General features: G+C 38.7%; 1 protein-coding gene across 1 annotated transcript in view; it reads left to right on the plus strand.

The window, feature by feature from the left end:
* The first annotated feature begins 3,770 nt into the window (after positions 1-3,770).
* TEX10 (testis expressed 10) overlaps positions 3,771-18,032 on the plus strand; it is an 81,169-nt gene continuing 66,907 nt past the window's right edge. The window contains exons 1-5 of the mRNA XM_037850852.1: positions 3,771-3,924; positions 7,230-7,418; positions 8,874-9,586; positions 9,995-10,235; positions 14,754-14,866. Of these exons, the coding sequence (XP_037706780.1) occupies positions 7,239-7,418; positions 8,874-9,586; positions 9,995-10,235; positions 14,754-14,866 (1,247 nt within the window). The 5' untranslated portion in view covers positions 3,771-3,924; positions 7,230-7,238. The remainder of the gene's footprint in view (positions 3,925-7,229; positions 7,419-8,873; positions 9,587-9,994; positions 10,236-14,753; positions 14,867-18,032) is intronic.

An 18,032-nucleotide genomic window follows, 5' to 3' on the forward strand; every position in this document is an offset into this window, starting at 1 on the left:
ATATATATGCTCCTTGAACACTTAATACTGTTATATACATTTCCTAAGAACAAGAATATTCACTTGTGTCATCACCTTAAGTGCTGTTATCCAGTTCAAGAAATTTAAAATTACTATAAAGTTCACAGTCTATAGTCTAATTTTTTCATATGTCCCAAAAATGTCCCATCAAACCTTTTCTCCTCCCTTGCTAAATCTCATCCAGGATCATGTATTGCATTTAATTGTCATTGCCTCTATAGTTGCTCTTTATTCTTTTAATTGTGGGAATATGTATACATATCTATCTATCTATCTATCTATCTATCTATCTATCTATCATAAACTTTCTCATCTCAACCACTCCCAAGCAAGCCATTCAATGGGGTTAATCATATTCACAATATTGAGGTACCCTCAGCACCTTCCATTACTAAAACTTTCCCATCTCCCCAAACAGAAACCCTATACCCATTAGGCATTAACTCCCCATTCTTCCTGCCCCCATCCCTGGCAACCTATATTCTGATTTCTGTTGCTATGAGCTTGCAAATTCTCTGATATTTTCTTTGTAGTTACCATGGGGCTTAAATTAACATCATAAATCTATAAAACTCTCATTTGCTTTGATACCAACTTGACTTCAAACTATGTTACTATACCCTTCTGTCCCCCACCTTTATGTAGTTCTTGTCACAAATTACATGTTTATATATTGGGCCCCAAACCACTGATTTTTTATTACATTTTATGCATTTGCTTTTTAGATCCTGTAGGAAGTAAAAAGTAGAGTTACAAACCAGAAGTACAATAGTACTGGCATTTATATTTACCTGTATCATACCCTCATTGTAGATCTTTATTTCTTCATATGGCTTCAATCTATTGTCTATTGTCTTTTTCTTTCACCCTGCAGAACTCTCTTTAACATCTCTTAAAGGGCTGCTCTAGTGGTGACAAAATCCCTCAGCTTTTGTTTATTTGGGGACATCTTAATTTCACCCTCATTTTCGAAAGACAGTTTTGCCAGACACAGAATTCTTGGCTGGAAATTTTTATGCTTTCAGCACTTTAAATATATCATCCCACTGCCTTCTTGCTTCCATGATTTCTGATGAGAAATTGGCACTTAGTCTTAATGAGGCTCCCTTGTATGTGACATGCTGATTCTCTCTTATGGCTTTCATAATTCTTTCTTTATCTTCAGCATTTATCAGTTTGATTACAATGTGCTGTAGCATGGGCCTATTTGGGTTTATCCTGTTTGGAATTCACTGAGCATCCTGGATGTGTATACTCATGTCTTTTGTTAAATTTGGGAAGTTTTCAGCGATTATTTCTTTCAATATTCTCTCTGCCCCTTTCTCTCTTTTCTCGCTTTCTGGGACTCTCACAATGTGTATATTAGTGTGCTTGATGATGTCCTACAGATTCTTCAGGCTCTGTTCACTATTCTTCACTCTTTCTTCTTTCTGCTCCTCAGACCGAATTATTTCAATTGTCTTATCTTGAACTTCCCTCATTCTTTCTTCTGTCAGCTCCAATCTGCTCTTGAATCACTAAGGCATTTTTAACTTCTCTTACTGTGGTTTTCAGCTCTGTTTATAATTGCCTTTTCATGATTTCTGTCTCTATATTGATATTCTCTTTGTGTTCATTTATTGTTTTCCTGATTACCTTTAGTTCTTTGTCCATGTTTTCCTTTCACTTTTGAGTATATTTAGGACCTTTTCTCCCCCCCGTTCTTCTATTTTTTTAAAATACCTTTTTATTGTGAAATTTAACATATATACACAACATTGATAACTTTCAAAGTACAATTCCACAAGTAGTTAAGAGAGCAAATTTCAAAGAATGTTATGGGTTACAGTTCCATAATTTCAGTCATTTCCTTATTGTGAAATATAACACATATACAGAAAAATGATAACCTTCAAATACAATTTAACATGTAGTTATATAGGTAATTTCAAAAAATATTATGGGTTACAGTTCCACCATTTCAGTTATTTCCTTCTAGCTCTTCTAATACTCTAGCAATGAAGAAAAAATATATATAAGATTCAGGATTCATAATCCTTTGTTATATTCTATCTTGTCTGTTGCTACCCCTTCCTTTTGTTTAATCACTTTCTCAGTCTTCAGTGGTGTCTAGGCAGTGACCACCCCAACCTGTTCATATTGAAAAGGGGCGTTGACATTATGGGGAAGCAGGCTGCATCTGTTTTTTTGTTCTTAAAGGGGCTGTTGCCTCTGGGTTTTAGGACTTGTCTGGCATAGGAACACTCTGGAGGATTTAAGTTCCTGAGAGATAAACTTGGTGAGTGAAACTTTTATAGAATCTCAGATAGGGAACTAGGTATATCAGGACTACTGTTGGTTAGGGCTTGTCATACTGTGGCCATTTGGGATGTCTAGCTGGAGCTTATGTAAGAGTAATCTCCAGGATAGCCTCTCAACTCTATTTGAAATCTCTTAGCGACTGTAACATTTTTTTACCTTTCTTTTCTGCTTTTTGGTCAAGAAGGCATTTTCAGTCCCTTGATGAGAGGACCAAGCTCATTCCTGGTAGTTGTGTCTCACGTCACCAGGGAGAGTCACTCGCCTGGAAGTCATGTAGGACCATTTTTAAAAAGTCTTTGTTATGTCCCAAGTCTGGTCCTCCTCATTGATGATTTGTAATGCTTTAATCTTCTTTGCCTGGGTCACTTCCTGTATCTTTGTGTGTTTTATAACCTTTTGTTGAAACTTGGATATTTTAATTTTTTAATATTTAACATATCACTGGAATTTAGTTTGTTATTACATGTGTCCTGTCTTGAGCATGTGCATGTGGGCCTGGGAACTCCTCAGTTTACACGGTTCTGAAAGGCCCCTTTTCCCTAGGAAACTGTTTCCTCCCAGTCCCTTGCCGCTGCATCCACTTGACTGCTCTCCCACCGTGTTCTGTGGGAGAGCTCTGTGAGCTGCCTTCTACACATAGGGCAAGTAGTATGATGGCAAGTCCCTACTTCCACCACCAGAGAGATTGGGCCAGACATAAAAGCTCCTAGCAGGTGCATGAGGGTCGCTCTGCTCCCCCTGGAACAGGGACCAGGGATCCACACTGGGAGTGCAGGCCAGCTCCGTGGGGACCCAGTGAGTGGTGGGGGAGGGGTTAGCTAGGGTGTCGGGGGAATCCAAAGGCTTTTAAGTGGTCTTTCTCTTGAGTCTGTGCTTGCCCTGTTACTGCAGTCCTTTAACTTTTCTCTGGACCTTTGAGAAAGATGTTTCTGCCAGTTCCAGGCATTTTAAGTTCTCTCCTAACTTCCCTGGGCCGATTTAATTTCAGTAGCAGGAATCTTAGTGCTGAGACACTATATTATTAGGGAAAATCCTAGACTAAGACTTCCTGAGTCCTCCTACTAGGTGTATTTTGCCTGCTGCTAAGTAATTCTTATTTGCTTCAACTTAGCTCAAGTCAGTGTCCCCAAGAAGCCTCTCCTTGCAGCCCCAAACTTTTTGATCAAGCAGGGGAGGGCAGGGGTGCTCCCTACTAGCGGTGGCCAGGGAGACACCTCTCCAGGCCCCGCAGGAGATGGCCTGAACACTTGGCGGGCTGCAGTGGAAAATCCCTTGCTGTCGGGGGGGTGGTGTCCTCCGCGGTCACGTGGGGCGCAGTACCGCCCGGGCCCCTCCTTCCGGGGGGCGGGACCTGCCGCTGTCGGCCCCGCCTTCCCGGCTGCGCGCGGCGGCGGGCCGGGTCACGTGGGCGCGGCGCGGCGGGGGAGGGGCCTTGATTTCCGGGCGGCGGAAGGAGACGCGGCCGCGTGAGGGCGAGGCGATTTGAAAACACTCTCTGGGAGCGGGAGGCTGAGGCGGCCAGCGCGCGCTGTCCTCCTGCGGGGCTCGGCTCGGACGCTCTACCCCGCGGCTTCCGCGCCCCGGCCTCGGCCGGGCCTTCAGGTTAGCGGCCGTCGCCCCCCGGCCCTACCCTCCCGGGTTGCGGGGCTGCGCGCGGGGGCGGCGCCCCCCGGTCCGCGGCCCAGGCGGGCAGGGCCGGTTCTGGCCGTTGCGTGGCGCCCCTTGCGGGCGGCGCTCGGGGCGGGCGGCCCGCGGGCGTGGGAAGCGCCTTCAGGGGCCTGGTGGGTTCGCGCCGTTTCGGGTCTGAGCTACTTTTAGGCCGGCGGGCATGGATGTGGGGCCCACTTCCCCGCCTGTGGTCCTGGCCGGCCGCCACGGGAGTAGGAGTGAGGGGCTCTTGAAGCCTATGGGAGCTTCACTTAGGGGGTGCAGGACCGAATTCGGGCTTGGAGGGGTCTGTGCCCAGCAGAACGGGACCATTAGTTGCCGAGTCGGCGCTGCCTGGGGCATTTGCTGTCTGGGAAGGAAGCGTGGTGCCTCTAGTGGGTCCCCTCAGAGTTTGGAGGAACTCGTGTGTGTCGGGGGTTGGAGAAGAAGCTATCAAAGGCCGAACGTAGCGTGCTCTCGCCTTGGTTTTTTTGGGGGCAAAGTTGGAGATGAGGGAGGGTGGTGAGGTGGCAGGCAAACTAGTTAAAGTTCGGTAGAAATCCTAACGCGCTAGGATCTGCCCTTTGTTGAAATTAGCAGAAAAACGTCCTAAGTCGGAATTTATGGCCGACAGCGAGCCCCTGAAACTGGAGTTCCTAGTTTTCCTCAGTACCGGCTATTGTAAAAGTGGCATAGTCAGACTTTGATTTGCTGTGCTACGAGAATACTTATTTTAAGTGGAAAAACAGCGGAATTTTCTAACGAAAAATTAAGAGTTCACAATATAAAAATGTTCTCTTTGTACTGTAAAAATAATCTTAGCTTTAAAAGTCGAGGACAGTTAGCCTCTTAATTTTCCTAACGGAGGAAAGCATCTGCGTAACTAATATAAAATGGGATATAACATGGCATGAGCTTGACAGAAGACAGACAGTGGCAAAAAAGAGCCCCAGATGATTGGGGGAGCTCGGTTATTTTTTTCTATTTTTCCGAATGTCCTTTACCATTTATTCTCATCTTTAGAACCAGCCAGTAATAAAATTGTAGGAAAAGCCCACCAAGTGTGCTTGTTTAATTGATGAAAACCATTTTTGTGTTAAAGGAGGCCATGTGAGTATCTGCTTTGTTAGGCCTTACTACTTGACCCTCATTTTTTAGAGGAGGATAACTAGAGGCAAGTGAAATGAAATCGTGGGATTTGGGATAAGTGAAATGAGGGGAACTGGTTTGCCGTTCAGTTTCCCTGTGTATACGGTAGAGTGGATTTGGAGACCTCAGCCCTGTGTTATGAATCTGCCTCCCAACTCCTTAGTAATGGAGTCCCATCTTTAAAATGGGTTTAGTACTGCCTTCCTCGGGTGCTTTTGAGGCTTGAATACTAAGGTACTAATGGTTGTTAGGTTGCACTAGATGTAATGTGGGTTCCTATTTACATAACTGCTTTGCCAGTTACTTTGCTTGATCCTGAGACTTTTAAGAGATTTGTTTATTTAGAGCACCGATGTTTGTGCTTAAAACATACATAAGTAACAGTGTGCCAGGCACAAGTTCAGAACATTTTGCAAATATGATGAGCTCGTTTACTCCTGATTTTCAGCCTACCTCAGAACACACTGTATGAGGTAGTTATTACTGGTATCCTTGTTTTGTAGATAAAAACTGAGACACAGAGCTTAAGTATCTGCTCTTGATCAGACAGCTGGGAAGTGCAGAATCTGGACATGAGCGAGTCTGACTCCAGAATCTGCCCTTAACTATGTAATCAAATCCTAACTCTCAGAGCTTTAGTATAGTAAAATTGCAGTGATGTGAATTTGGATGCAGTGTCATAGGTGATTGACTTCTGGGTTCCTGGAACACGAGGCTGGTTAGCTGCGCAGTGTTGTGCCTGCTATTTCATTCATCTCACAGAAAAACTTGTCTTTTACTTGAGTAAATTTTTTGGACCCCCACGTATACCGTTGTGGCTTTTTAAAAACAGATGGAACATGGGACAATTCTGAAAGATCAGGAGAAGTTTTATTTATTCCAGATACTCTCTTACCCCAGGGACTGTTCAGTGGAAGGCAAAATTCATTATTTTTCCAGGGATTGGAAAAGGCTTCAGGAACAGCTGAACTGGTCCCAGGCAGAGAAGGCTGTTAATCACATTGAGGTTAGCTCGTGGGAAGATGAAGTTGCAGAGGAAGGATGGGTCACATGGCGAGTAGGAAGCAACTGAAAGCTCCTGAGCTTTGGTCAGATCTGTGTTTAGAACAAGCTCTTGATGTTTCTGTGGCAAACATACTAAGGAGTAGACTCTCTCGATAGGGCAAGAATACCTGTGGGGAAGCTATTGAATAGTCTGGGCTAGAAATAAAGAACCTTAAGGTAGTGGCACTGGGAATTGGGTAGGAGGGTACAGATCAAAGATTTTGTGGTCAAGGAGAAGATCTGGATGTTGCTGAAAGGATGTGAGGAGCGGGGGGTACAATTTGACATGGTTATGCCTAAGTTATTTATTATAATAGTTGCCTAGCTGGCCTTTGTTCCTTACCCTTTGTTGCTCTGTTTCCTTATGCTGCTGTTTATCAGGCTTTTTGGTTACTGTTTCCTTTTTATGTCTAGTCTGAACTCTTCCTGGTGCTCGAGACACTGGTATCTTCATTTTTGCCTGACCAGGCTCATCCCCTACTCCTGATCTTTAGATTGTTTTCATTGCCAATGAAATGCCTGTTCTCTCCTTGTTATATATCTGAATCTTACCTACTCTTCAGGCTCCCTCATTAGGTTCATGAAACTTTTCCTGATAATTCTAGGATGCATTGAGTAATACATTGGTTTTCAAACTATGCTTTTATTGCTGGATGCTCCTTGGGGACCTTTAGGGGCCAGAAGCTTCCCAGAAGATAAAAGGTGTATCTCTAGCAAGTTTGTGCTACCCTTTTACCCTGACCATTGCACACAAGCAAGGAAAAAGAAAATACCTCCAAAAGCTGTGTTTTTATTTGTTTCAAATATTGCGATTTCATGTGCCACATTGCTTGACAAAAGGTTCCACTACTAAAAATCGTTGAAACACCAGTGACAAGACTGTTGCCAAATTGTTAATGACCCCCTTCACAGTATTTCTTGACTAAACTGATGTTTTTTGTACTTCTTAAAAGTATCTTCCATTTAATATATGTATGCTTAGGCATATTCACTGTTGGCCTTGATTCTTGGTTATGTTTAAAATAAACACGAGAGTGATGATTTAAAGTAACTCTTTATCATTATAGAATTCAAGAATGACCAAAAAAAGAAAACGCCAAGATGATTTTCAAAAAGTAAAGCTAAAAGTTGGTAAAAAGAAACCCAAGTTGGAAAATGCTACTAATACAAACTTTAAAACGAAGACTATACATCTGCCCGAGCAACTCAAAGAGGATGGAACACTTCCAACAAACAACAGAAAACTTAACATAAAGGTAAATCATAAAACAAGATTTTCTCTGAAATCATCTAAAATATTATATTTATGTGAAAAGTTGTTTTAACTCTTAGAGTGAATCATTTGCCTGGGGTCTGAGGTTTGGATCTCATGGATTTCCCAAATCTGTTGCCACAGCATTTTCCCCACCTCCTCCAGAGAGAGCTGCTAGACTAACTCCCAGAGGTCTCTCCCAAGTATACCTATTTAATGATTTAATATATCATCTGGAAATAATTCTGGTGTTTAACTTTTTGATGTGTTTGTCTCAGTTTTCCAGCTGTTTTTTTATAAGAGCTGGGACCCTTAAAATAGGCAAGATAAGATCCTTTCTTACTCATTTTTGGATCTTTGTAGCACTTAGTTCATTGTAGGCTCAAGTATGTGCTTGAGGTTAGTTGAGGTTTGAGCATTGCTTAAAATTTTTAAAATAGCTTTATAGAGATTTAAACATAAAATTTACCCATTTAAAGTGTACAATTCAGTGTTTCTTAGTATATTTCCAGAGTTTTGCTGCCATCAGCATATTCTAATTCACCAATCTTTTTATCACTGGTCATTCTTTGTTCTCTTCCCCTCAGCCCCAGGCAACTGCTCATTTCCTTTCTATCTCTCTAGATCTGCCTAGTCCAGGCATTTCAAAAAAGTGAAATCAGACAATATGTGGTCTTTTGTTACTGGGCTTTCACTTAGTCTTATGTTCTTGAGGTTCATCCATGTTGGAGCATGTATCAGAACAGTACTTCATTCCTTTTTATTGATGAATAGTATTCTATTGTATGGTTATGTCATGTTTTGTTATCCTCTCAGGGGTGAATAGACATTTGGGTTGTTTCCACCCTTTTGCTATTAAAAATAATGCTGGTATCAACATTTGTGTAGAAGTCTTTGTGTGGATATATGCTTTCCAGGTTTGCTTTTTAAGCTTTGGAAGTAAAGTAATGGCAAAAAGTATTCAAAGTTACTTTTGTTTTTTTTAAAGGTTATGGCAGATTATTCCACAGAGAAGTGTTACTTACTCTAACTAAAACACACACCCACACACACCCCCACCCCCACACACAAAAGACCACTTTAGTTAAGCAGAAAGGGTCTGTTAAATTAGAGAGTACATAAAGGCACTTACCAAAATGTTTAGTATCTAGTAGGTTTTCATTATATGGTGCTGATTGCTGACACTTTAAATTATATAAGCATGCCTAAGCATGCATGCAGGTTAATTTAAAAAAAAATTCTGACTTACAATTACTTAATGATTTTGTTAAGCTGAAACTTTTTTAAAGAGAAAACAGTGTTTCTGATCTTAACAAAAGTTGAATAACATAAGTAGTTTCCCCGAGGAGTCTCAATTTATTAGCATAATTTTAGTTAGCAGTGCATTCGAAAGTGACTTAAGGGGTGTGTGTATATATGTATATATGCCCATAAACCTGTATTTTATTTTTATTTATAGGACTTGCTGTCACAAATGCATCACTACAATGCTGGGGTTAAACAAAGTGCTCTTCTTGGACTTAAAGACCTTTTGTCTCAGTACCCATTTATAATTGATGCACACCTTTCAAATATATTAAGTGAAGTGACTGCTGTGTTTACAGATAAAGATGCTAATGTACGATTAGCAGCAGTTCAACTTCTTCAATTCCTGGCCCCCAAAATACGAGCTGAACAAATTTCTCCATTTTTTCCTTTGGTAAGTGCCCATCTCTCTAGCGCCATGACTCACATTACTGAAGGAATTCAGGAGGATTCTTTAAAAGTTTTGGACATTCTACTGGAACAGTACCCAGCTCTAATAACTGGCCGTAGCAGTATATTGCTTAAGAATTTTGTAGAACTTATTTCTCATCAGCAGCTGTCCAAAGGACTGATAAATAGAGACAGATCCCAGTCCTGGATACTTTCTGTAAATCCTAATCGGAGACTCACTTCTCAGCAGTGGAGGCTGAAAGTTTTAGTGAGACTCAGTAAATTCCTTCAGGCCTTGGCAAATGGATCCAGTAGGTTGAGAGAGAGTGAAGGACTTCAGGAACAAAAAGAAAATCCCCAGGCCACTAGCAGCTCCATTTTTATCAACTGGAAGGAACATGCCAACGACCAGCAACACATCCAGGTTTATGAAAATGGGGGTTCACAGCCAAATGTCAGTTCACAGTTCAGGCTACGGTAAGAAGGATTTCAGTTATGTCCACACTCAGTTTTCCTATATTGATTTATAACTGCTGACCATTGATGGCTAATGGTGGAAAGACATTCAGTTGTCTTTCATACAGTTTTCATATAGTTATCATAATTTGATTTTATTATTTACTGATGGGAGGAGTCATTTGCAAGTATATTAATTTATTCGTTTCTAGCAAAGCCTAATGAGAAATAAAACCTTATGATCTCCATTGGCTTTGTTATCTTTGAATTTCATTTTTCTTATTAGTCTTGATCAATGTAATTATCAGTTTGTGGTGCTTCATTTTACTGGTATTTTATAGTTTAAGTTTTAAATTAAGAAAGGAATAATAATTATTTTTAAAAAATCATATGAAATTTTTTTTCCCCACTGTTACCCTTCCTTATTAGGTACCTGGTTGGAGGACTAGGTGGTGTGGATGAAGGCCTGTCGTCTACTGAAAACCTGAAAGGATTTATTGAGATAATAATTCCGTTGCTAATTGAGTGCTGGATTGAAGCTGTGCCTCCACAACTGGCTTCTGTTGGAAATGGTATAGAACGAGAATCTCTGCAGGTTATGCAGCAAGTTCTTAATATTATTTCTCTTCTGTGGAAACTGTCTAAACAGCATGATGAAACCCATAAATTGGTGAGAACTTATGGGTTCTTAATTTACTTAGTAATGCCTTTATTGTAAATGGGAAGATTAGGAACAAGCATATTACTCCTTATTAGTTATGGATTCTCCAAAAGTATCCCAGTGTTTAATTGTAAACTTGTTTCCTACTTCTAATCAAAACTACAATTTAAAAAATAGTTTTGTGAGGCTATTATCTGTAAATATATTTAAAAGAATTTTTAGGTAAAATTCTTTCATTTGTTTTAACTAGATATAAGTTATAGTATTATAATACATGGTTTATGACAGATTTTTTAGGTAGGAACATTCTAGTTTCTGAGGTCTCTTAAAGGATGATAAAAGTTGCATGTTTTGCTCCAGTTTGTGTCACACTGCCAAGTTTAACAGAAATGGACCAAAGACCCCATACCAACCCTTATTTGTTTTGAATCTAGTATGTTTTAGAGAAAATGCTATACACAAACTTAGTGTACACATTTTTGCTTTTTCTTGACATAGGATTCAAAATCAGAAAATATTTCTAAAAGCTCACTTTAATAGTGGTGTGTTGTAATCATTGGTAGGGTGTGAGTGAAGTTCAATTCCAGGTTAATGGTACCTTGCTAGAAAGCTGAGAATAAAAACATGTTTCTTGATGTCTATATAGACATTCTGTTTGAGGGAGACTTGAGTGTTGGTAGCTTTTTTTAAGTGCGGTGCAGTCATCCATAGTTTGCTCTGCCTTTGTTGTGCAACTAAGAAAGAAAAAGATCTGAGATTAGATGATGTTAAATTTATTTGGTATCCAACTTAAAAGGACAGCTGCAGGAACAAGACTTTAAAAGCTAAAGCATCTGGTGTACAGAAGAGTTCTTGCAAGGACTTTTGACTAGGCACGTATGAGTTCTTGGAGTTGCCTACATAAAAACTGTTTATTTTCTTATTTCAAGCTGAAATTTAAAATGAATTAGTATGCTATGCAAGATAAGACTACGGATATATTAAGTAGTATTTGGTAACTTTCTTTTTAATCTTGAAAAGCGTTATGGAATTACACTTACGTATGTATTTCTTTGAGCTTGCGCTAGTGCTACTTAATCATTACCCATTATTTGTATGGAGTTTTATGAATTGCTTTTACAAATAGGATGACATTTTATTGATTGCAGTTTTGAGCCTTTTTGTCTTATGATTCATTTGCCCCCATTGGCAGAAAGTTGATCACAGTTAGGGGTATAGTGTATGATTTTGAGAAAATAAGGCTTGCAAATAATCTGTGATGTAGGCTAGTGATAGTAATAATGAATACAGCTTCTTAGAAAAGTTTTTATTATATGTAGTGTTGAATGGGTCTGTTTTATCTGAAAGGTTAAGATAGAAAATAAAAGTAATGATATTCAGCATGGACCTTGAGTACCAGTCTTTCCTTCATTTTTAGAGAGCTGAGAAAGAAAAATTACAAGCTGTTTTGGTGGTTGGGTACACATAGACACTGATAAACTCTTATTATTATGTTAGTAATAGTATTTGTATTTAGATAGAAAAGTAGGGCCAAGAAGCAAAATCTGTAAATTCATTAATTTCTGAATTAGTTTTTGATCATCGGCACTCATTTGGTTAACACCATTAAAAAGGGATCTCAATATTACCTTTATGGATATTCAGTATAGTATGCTTTAAAATGATTCTGTGCTATTATTACATGGTTACTTTTATTAGTGGTTCATTAGCATAGGATACTAAGTTCAAAAGACTTGTTTTATATGAACTATTGAAGGCTAGAATGCTGAATTGGTATACTGTATGAAATTGGAGTAAACTGAGGGGAATTTAATTCAAATAGGAATAGTATTTAAAAGCATCCGTTGGTAGAATTCTCTTCATTTAGCTTGACATGTTTCTTATACTGAACTGCAGTAAGTTGTTAGGATAAGAACCATTATCTTAGAGACAAAGTGTAAATATGTATGTTAGCTATACAAGAAATGCATTTTAATCGATTTTTACCATTCCCAGTATTAGTACACCTCTCTCATTCACCTCATGTACTGGCCTGGTGTAGTTAAGATACTGGGTGAGCCCTAACAACTCAGTGTGTGGCATTCCTTGGCCTTAAACACAAATCACGTATCACAGCTGAATTGTGGCTCTTATCTTGCACAGAACCTGTAGGTTTTGTGTTGATAAATTGGCACCTGGTTAGGTACAGTCTTAGGTTTGGTGCCTTTTATGGCATTTAGTTTGTTGGTATTTGCAACACAGTTGGGAAATTTCACTTGTGTCCAAGTAAAAATTTTTTTTTTTTTAAGCATTTCGGTAAGAAATCTTAAGAATCTTTGATTCTTGCTTTGAAAAGACATCTCAAGATACAGTAAATCTTTTTGGCAATGGTTGAGTACTCATATCCTTACTCTGCTTATTTCTTAGATACTATGTGTAGCTAGTTTTTAAAATGGAAATACAATTTGAAGTTAGTTTTAAAATTTACTTTGGTTTTTAGGGTCCTGCATTAATGGCCTCAGGGTCAATATTTTAATTATAGTCTATAGAACCTTTCCTCAGATCTTAGCTTTGCATTTTTATGCCTGGTTTATGTGCTACTTTTTGTTTGTATGTTATTACTGTTATCTTTTCCCCATGAGGATTAGAATTCAAGACCAGACCTGGTTAGATGTAATTATGCTATTTAAGGCATTTATTCAAGGATTTACAGAGCATCTATAGATGTGGCCATTAAAGTGTCAATTAATTAAAATAGAATAAAATTTAAAATTCAGTTTCTCAGTTACACTGGCCACATTTGAGGTGCTTAATAGCTACATGTGGCTGGTGGCTATTCTCTTGGACAGTGCAGATAGAGAAAAATTCTTTCATTCTAGAAAATTCTCTTGAGAATTGCTACTCTGCAGTGTTTCAAGTTCTATTCTAGGCCCTGAGATTACAAGGATTAACGTGACTGACAAGGTGTTTGCCATCATGGTGCTCACCTTCTGGTGATGGTATATCAATGTATAATGTCAGTACTGGGAAGGAAGATGAAAGTAAAGCAGGGTAAAGAGAAAATATGTGCCAGAACAGAGTGATTTTATTTTAGATAATTTAGATAGGTAGTCAGGAAATGCCTCTCTGACAATGTGACGTTTGAGAAGGAATCTGAATGAATGACGGAGCAAGTTTATGAAGATCTGTGGGAAGAACATTCTGGGCATAGAGAACAGCACATGCAAAGGCCCTGGGTTTGAGAACAAGCATGAGGGGAGCTCTGTCGCCCATAGTAAGGAGTTTGGATTTTAACCTTGGTGTGGTGAAAAGACATAGGGTTTTCAACAGTGGAATGGTGGTCTGAATTATTTTTGTTTAACTTTAGTATGGTGAATCTGAATATACACAGAAATAGAACACTAATGAAATCCCATGTGCTCACCTTGCCATAGCCAGTCCTACCATACACATACAGCCATTCCATTTCTCCCTTCCTGTATTGTTCTGGAGCATGATTTATGTTTTAAAAGAGCATCTTGCTTGTGTGTGGAGATTTGACTCTTGGGGAGCAAGAGGAGAGGCAGGGAGAGCAGTTAGGAAACTTGGAGTTATCCATGTAAGAGATGTTAGTGGCTTGGAGTGGAGTGAGAATTAGTGGTTGAAGTGATGAAAAGTAGTTAATTCTAGTAAAGCCAACAGGACCACTGGTGTGCCTACTAAAGGAAAGGGGAGTAGCGGCTGATACCTCTGTGTTATGGTGCAAATGACAAGGTGACTGCTGGTGGGGAGAGTTCAGTTTTATTCATGTCATGTTTAAGGTGCCTGTTTAGAAGTCCAAGAGGATGTAGACTCTGATGCTCAGGCAGAAACAGTCCGAAGACTGATCTCTGGGTAAATCCAGATAGAGGAGAGGAAGAAGAGACGGATCTGGTGAAGGATCCTAAAGAGGAATGGTGACTGAGTAGTAGGGCAACCAGTCACTCTGGCTTTAGCACTGGGAGTCCCACATCCTGGGAAACAACTCGGTCCTGAGCAAGTCAGGATGGTTGGCTACCCTAGGCAGAAGGAAATAAGAGTGTTGTACTCTTGGAATTAGAACATCAGTGTTTTAAGTAATAAGGAATGAAACATTCACCAGTATACTGCTGAAGCAGCTTTGTGAAAGTATTAAATACATTTAACTGAAAATAATGGAATTGGAATAGACTTATGTTACAAATAGAACAACAGGTAGAAGTCTTCCTTGTGCATTTCATAAGCATTGCATTAGTGGTTCAAATTTAGACTTTTCTTACATTTACTATCCCTTTCCCTCTCTTAAACAGCAGAAAAATTGCAAGTAAAAATAATTATAAGCACAAGGAAGATCTTTGGGTGAAAATTGAATGCCATAACAGTTCATTCTGATTTTAAAATTTATTTACATATTCATAGGCAGAATATGTATTATAATGAGAAATTATATAGTTAAATATTGACAAATTGTCAAGTTTCTGCTTAAAGTTTTATTGGTTATTTTAGATAACTGTTTCTTGTATATTTTCTAATCTTTGCTTATTTTAATAGGAGTCATGGCTTCGAAAGAATTACCTTATTGATTTTCAACACCATTTTATGAGTCATTTTCCTTATGCCTTACAAGAAATAACTAAGCACAAAAGGAAAGAGGCAAATAAAAGGTATTGTGATTCTTCTCCACTATATAGACTTGAAAAGTATATAAGCTGTTTAAGCCAAAATTATCAGAAAATAATTAGCCTTAATTTGGAATTTTTTATGCTATTAGGTATTTATATCTAGTTTTGGGGAAATAAAAAGTTTCTAATCTTGAACAAATTGCTCAAGTTGTTTTTTGGGGAACAGTTTTTTGTTTTTGTCTTTTTCTAATCTGTAAAGTGAATGCATTGTTCTAGATGAATGTCAATTATCTAATAAATATGAATTTAATAAAATTGAAGTGGGTGAGTTACTTGGGTGAGATACTAGGTAATTACTGAATCTTTAAACTAGACAAGTTCTTGATCAACTGATTCTTCTCTCATTAATGTGTGAGGAAACTGGTAATGAAACTAATAGAAGTTTCCTGAAGAAAGAGAGAGAATTGGAGAAAAACAGTTCTCTTCTAAAATAAACAGGAAAGAAGGGTGATAGATTAAAAAATAGAGTTAAAAAAAAAATTGTAAGCCTGGAAATGATTTAAAGAGTCTTCCTCAAGTGAGAGCAGGTAAACGTTGAAACAAGTGATCTTGAAAGTTGACAAATCAGGTATGAGCTAGAACACTAAAAGCGTAGTTCTCCCAAATGAGCACATACTTGAAAGGGGTCTTAAGGTCTGTCAAAAGATTCTTAAATATATCAAAGGGAAGAAACTTGCTGAAGAACGTCAAGACTCTTTGAGCAGTGTCCAAAGGATATGCTCAAAAGTGATAAAGACATAGTAGGCAGATGAGTTTTTCTTTCGGTGATTTCAGTGTTTATTTTGGTTGTTCAAAATAACCATAGATAGAGATAGAGATAATTGGATGTCTTAGCGTATATTCTTTGCTCTCCTAGACAATTTAATTCTGTTGAAAATGTTTCAGGGTCCACACAGGAGACAGAAACTACATCAGTGATTTTAACAGAATTTTATATAAAGAATTGTTGACTAGGTATCAAAGAATGGTCAAGACAAAAGGAACAGTAAGGTATTATGGAGGTACAAACTGCAGGAATCAACTACTGTCTCTAGGTCTGGACTGGGGGAACAAACTGCGGATGGGAAGAAGCTTAGAGGAAGGACTATATAGTTCTAAAACTCAGCCCCCGAGAAGAGGGTGCTGCTCAGCTAGTCTGAATGCCTCTGAGCTCAGAGGAGGGATCCTGTGGGGCTGGGACCCAGAACTCTGCAGAATGGGTTCTGGCTGGCTGGTGCTGGTGTTTCTGAGAGGTATGATGATACTGTTTCAGTGTCAGAAAAACTAAACTGGAATCAGTTGTGGCTACTAGAATGAACTGCTGGCCTGAGGAGCATTGCTTGGTTGACACTGGCAGTGATAGGAAGCAAAAACAGGGCTAGGAAGCAATCAGAAAGGAGAGCACAGATTATTAGGAGCACAGATAAAATCACCATGATGTGGGTGTAGTAGGTGTTGAGTAGATATTTGTTGTATGGATGAACAAATAAAAGACTTGAAAAGAATGCAAACTTGGAGATTGTCTAGATATGTAAAGGGACCCAGGTGTACTAATGGGATTGGTGTGTGATGACAGACAGGTAATGGGATTAACATCTGTAAAATAATGACTAATATGCATAGCAGTCATTTAACTGCTATGCATAAGCTCATCTGTTGCTGTGGATTTTAAGGTTTGGTTCTACTTTATTATCCTGCCAAGATGAGGTTTTCCAAGCAGATATTTTCAGCATTCTAGTGGAATGTTAACTGTACAAATCAAGACTCATTGCAGGGTGAAGACTGGACACTGGATCAGGTAAATTTTGAGGATGCTCTTCAGCTCCTGGAGAAAGATTTGTAATTTTGGCATTAATAATGGTAAACCCTTGGAAGAAAAGCTTACAACCATGTTCATGTCCTTATACCAAAAGACATCCTAGATTTGAGAAAACATCTTGCTTCTCAATAATTATTCCACAGTTACACTTGACAAAATACTGCCACCATTTTGGACCTTCTTGGATTTAAAACGTTTTAAGGTAGTCCAAATGTTACTGAAATGGTATGAATTTATGAGTAAATGAAAATAAAGGATTCCAGTTCCTCTGACATTTTCTTCAGTACACAGATCAGAATAGATTGTTAATTAGGTAAATCCTGCAGTAATATAGGTGGTCCTAGAAAAGTTGATTTTATATTCTCTACCAATTATTACATATTGGACAGCTTTTTTCTTTCTTCTTGTTTTTTAATTTAACTGACACTGCTTTGTCAGTTTCAAACTGACTGTTAGGTTGTAGAGTGAACTGGTTTTTGAGAGAAAAGTTGTGTGGAAGAGGGTAAATAGTGTTTCTGTTTAAAAAATAACTAGTGTTGTTACCCAGGAGTGAAGAGTTTGGATGTTTTGGTTCTTGTTGATCTTCTCAGAAGGCTTTCTTAGCTCTAACTGTGGTAAGCTTGATGATAAAGGAAATGGGGCCTTCAGCCTTTCACCTCCCAGCTTTTGATTCTATACTTGGCAGTAGAAGTTAACTATATTCCCTTTTAAAGAGTGAAGTATTAACTTCTGTTCAAGGCTTGTCTACTTGGGCCCTTGACCCCTTCTTTGTCCTGGGACCTTGATTGATCCATCATCTTTGCTTCTTAACCTGCGTGCCTACTATGTCTCTCCTGCCCTGAAAACTGACCCAGAGAACCTTTTCTCTTTCTCAGTCACATCTCCAAAACTTGACAAAATAGCGCAGACTTCACCTTCCAGTGTCAGAATTGAATAGTAGTTGTCTGTTGGCCATCTCTGCCTGGATTTAAACCGGAAATGGTTTGAGCTCAACATATCAAAGATAGAATTTTTTTTTAATTAGAGAAGTTTTGAGTTTACAGAACAATAATGTGTAAAATACAGGATTCCCTTTCACCACCCCACCACCAGCACCTTGCATTGGTGTGGAATAGTTATTACTATTGATGATAGCACTTTTTGTATAATTGTTCTATTTTTTTTTTAATAGTAGTTACCTTTGTTAGAATTGATGGAAGATTATTGAATAGTTCTATTTATTGTCCATTGTTTACATTAGGTGTTTTTTTCCCCATGTACCATCCTGTTATTACCACCTTGTTTAGTATCATACATTTGTTATAATTCATGAAAGAACATTATTATAACTGTACTTGTGCTATTAACTAT

This window comes from Choloepus didactylus, chromosome 10 (genome assembly GCF_015220235.1).
Source record: "Choloepus didactylus isolate mChoDid1 chromosome 10, mChoDid1.pri, whole genome shotgun sequence".
Classification (NCBI taxonomy): Eukaryota; Metazoa; Chordata; class Mammalia; order Pilosa; family Megalonychidae; genus Choloepus; species Choloepus didactylus.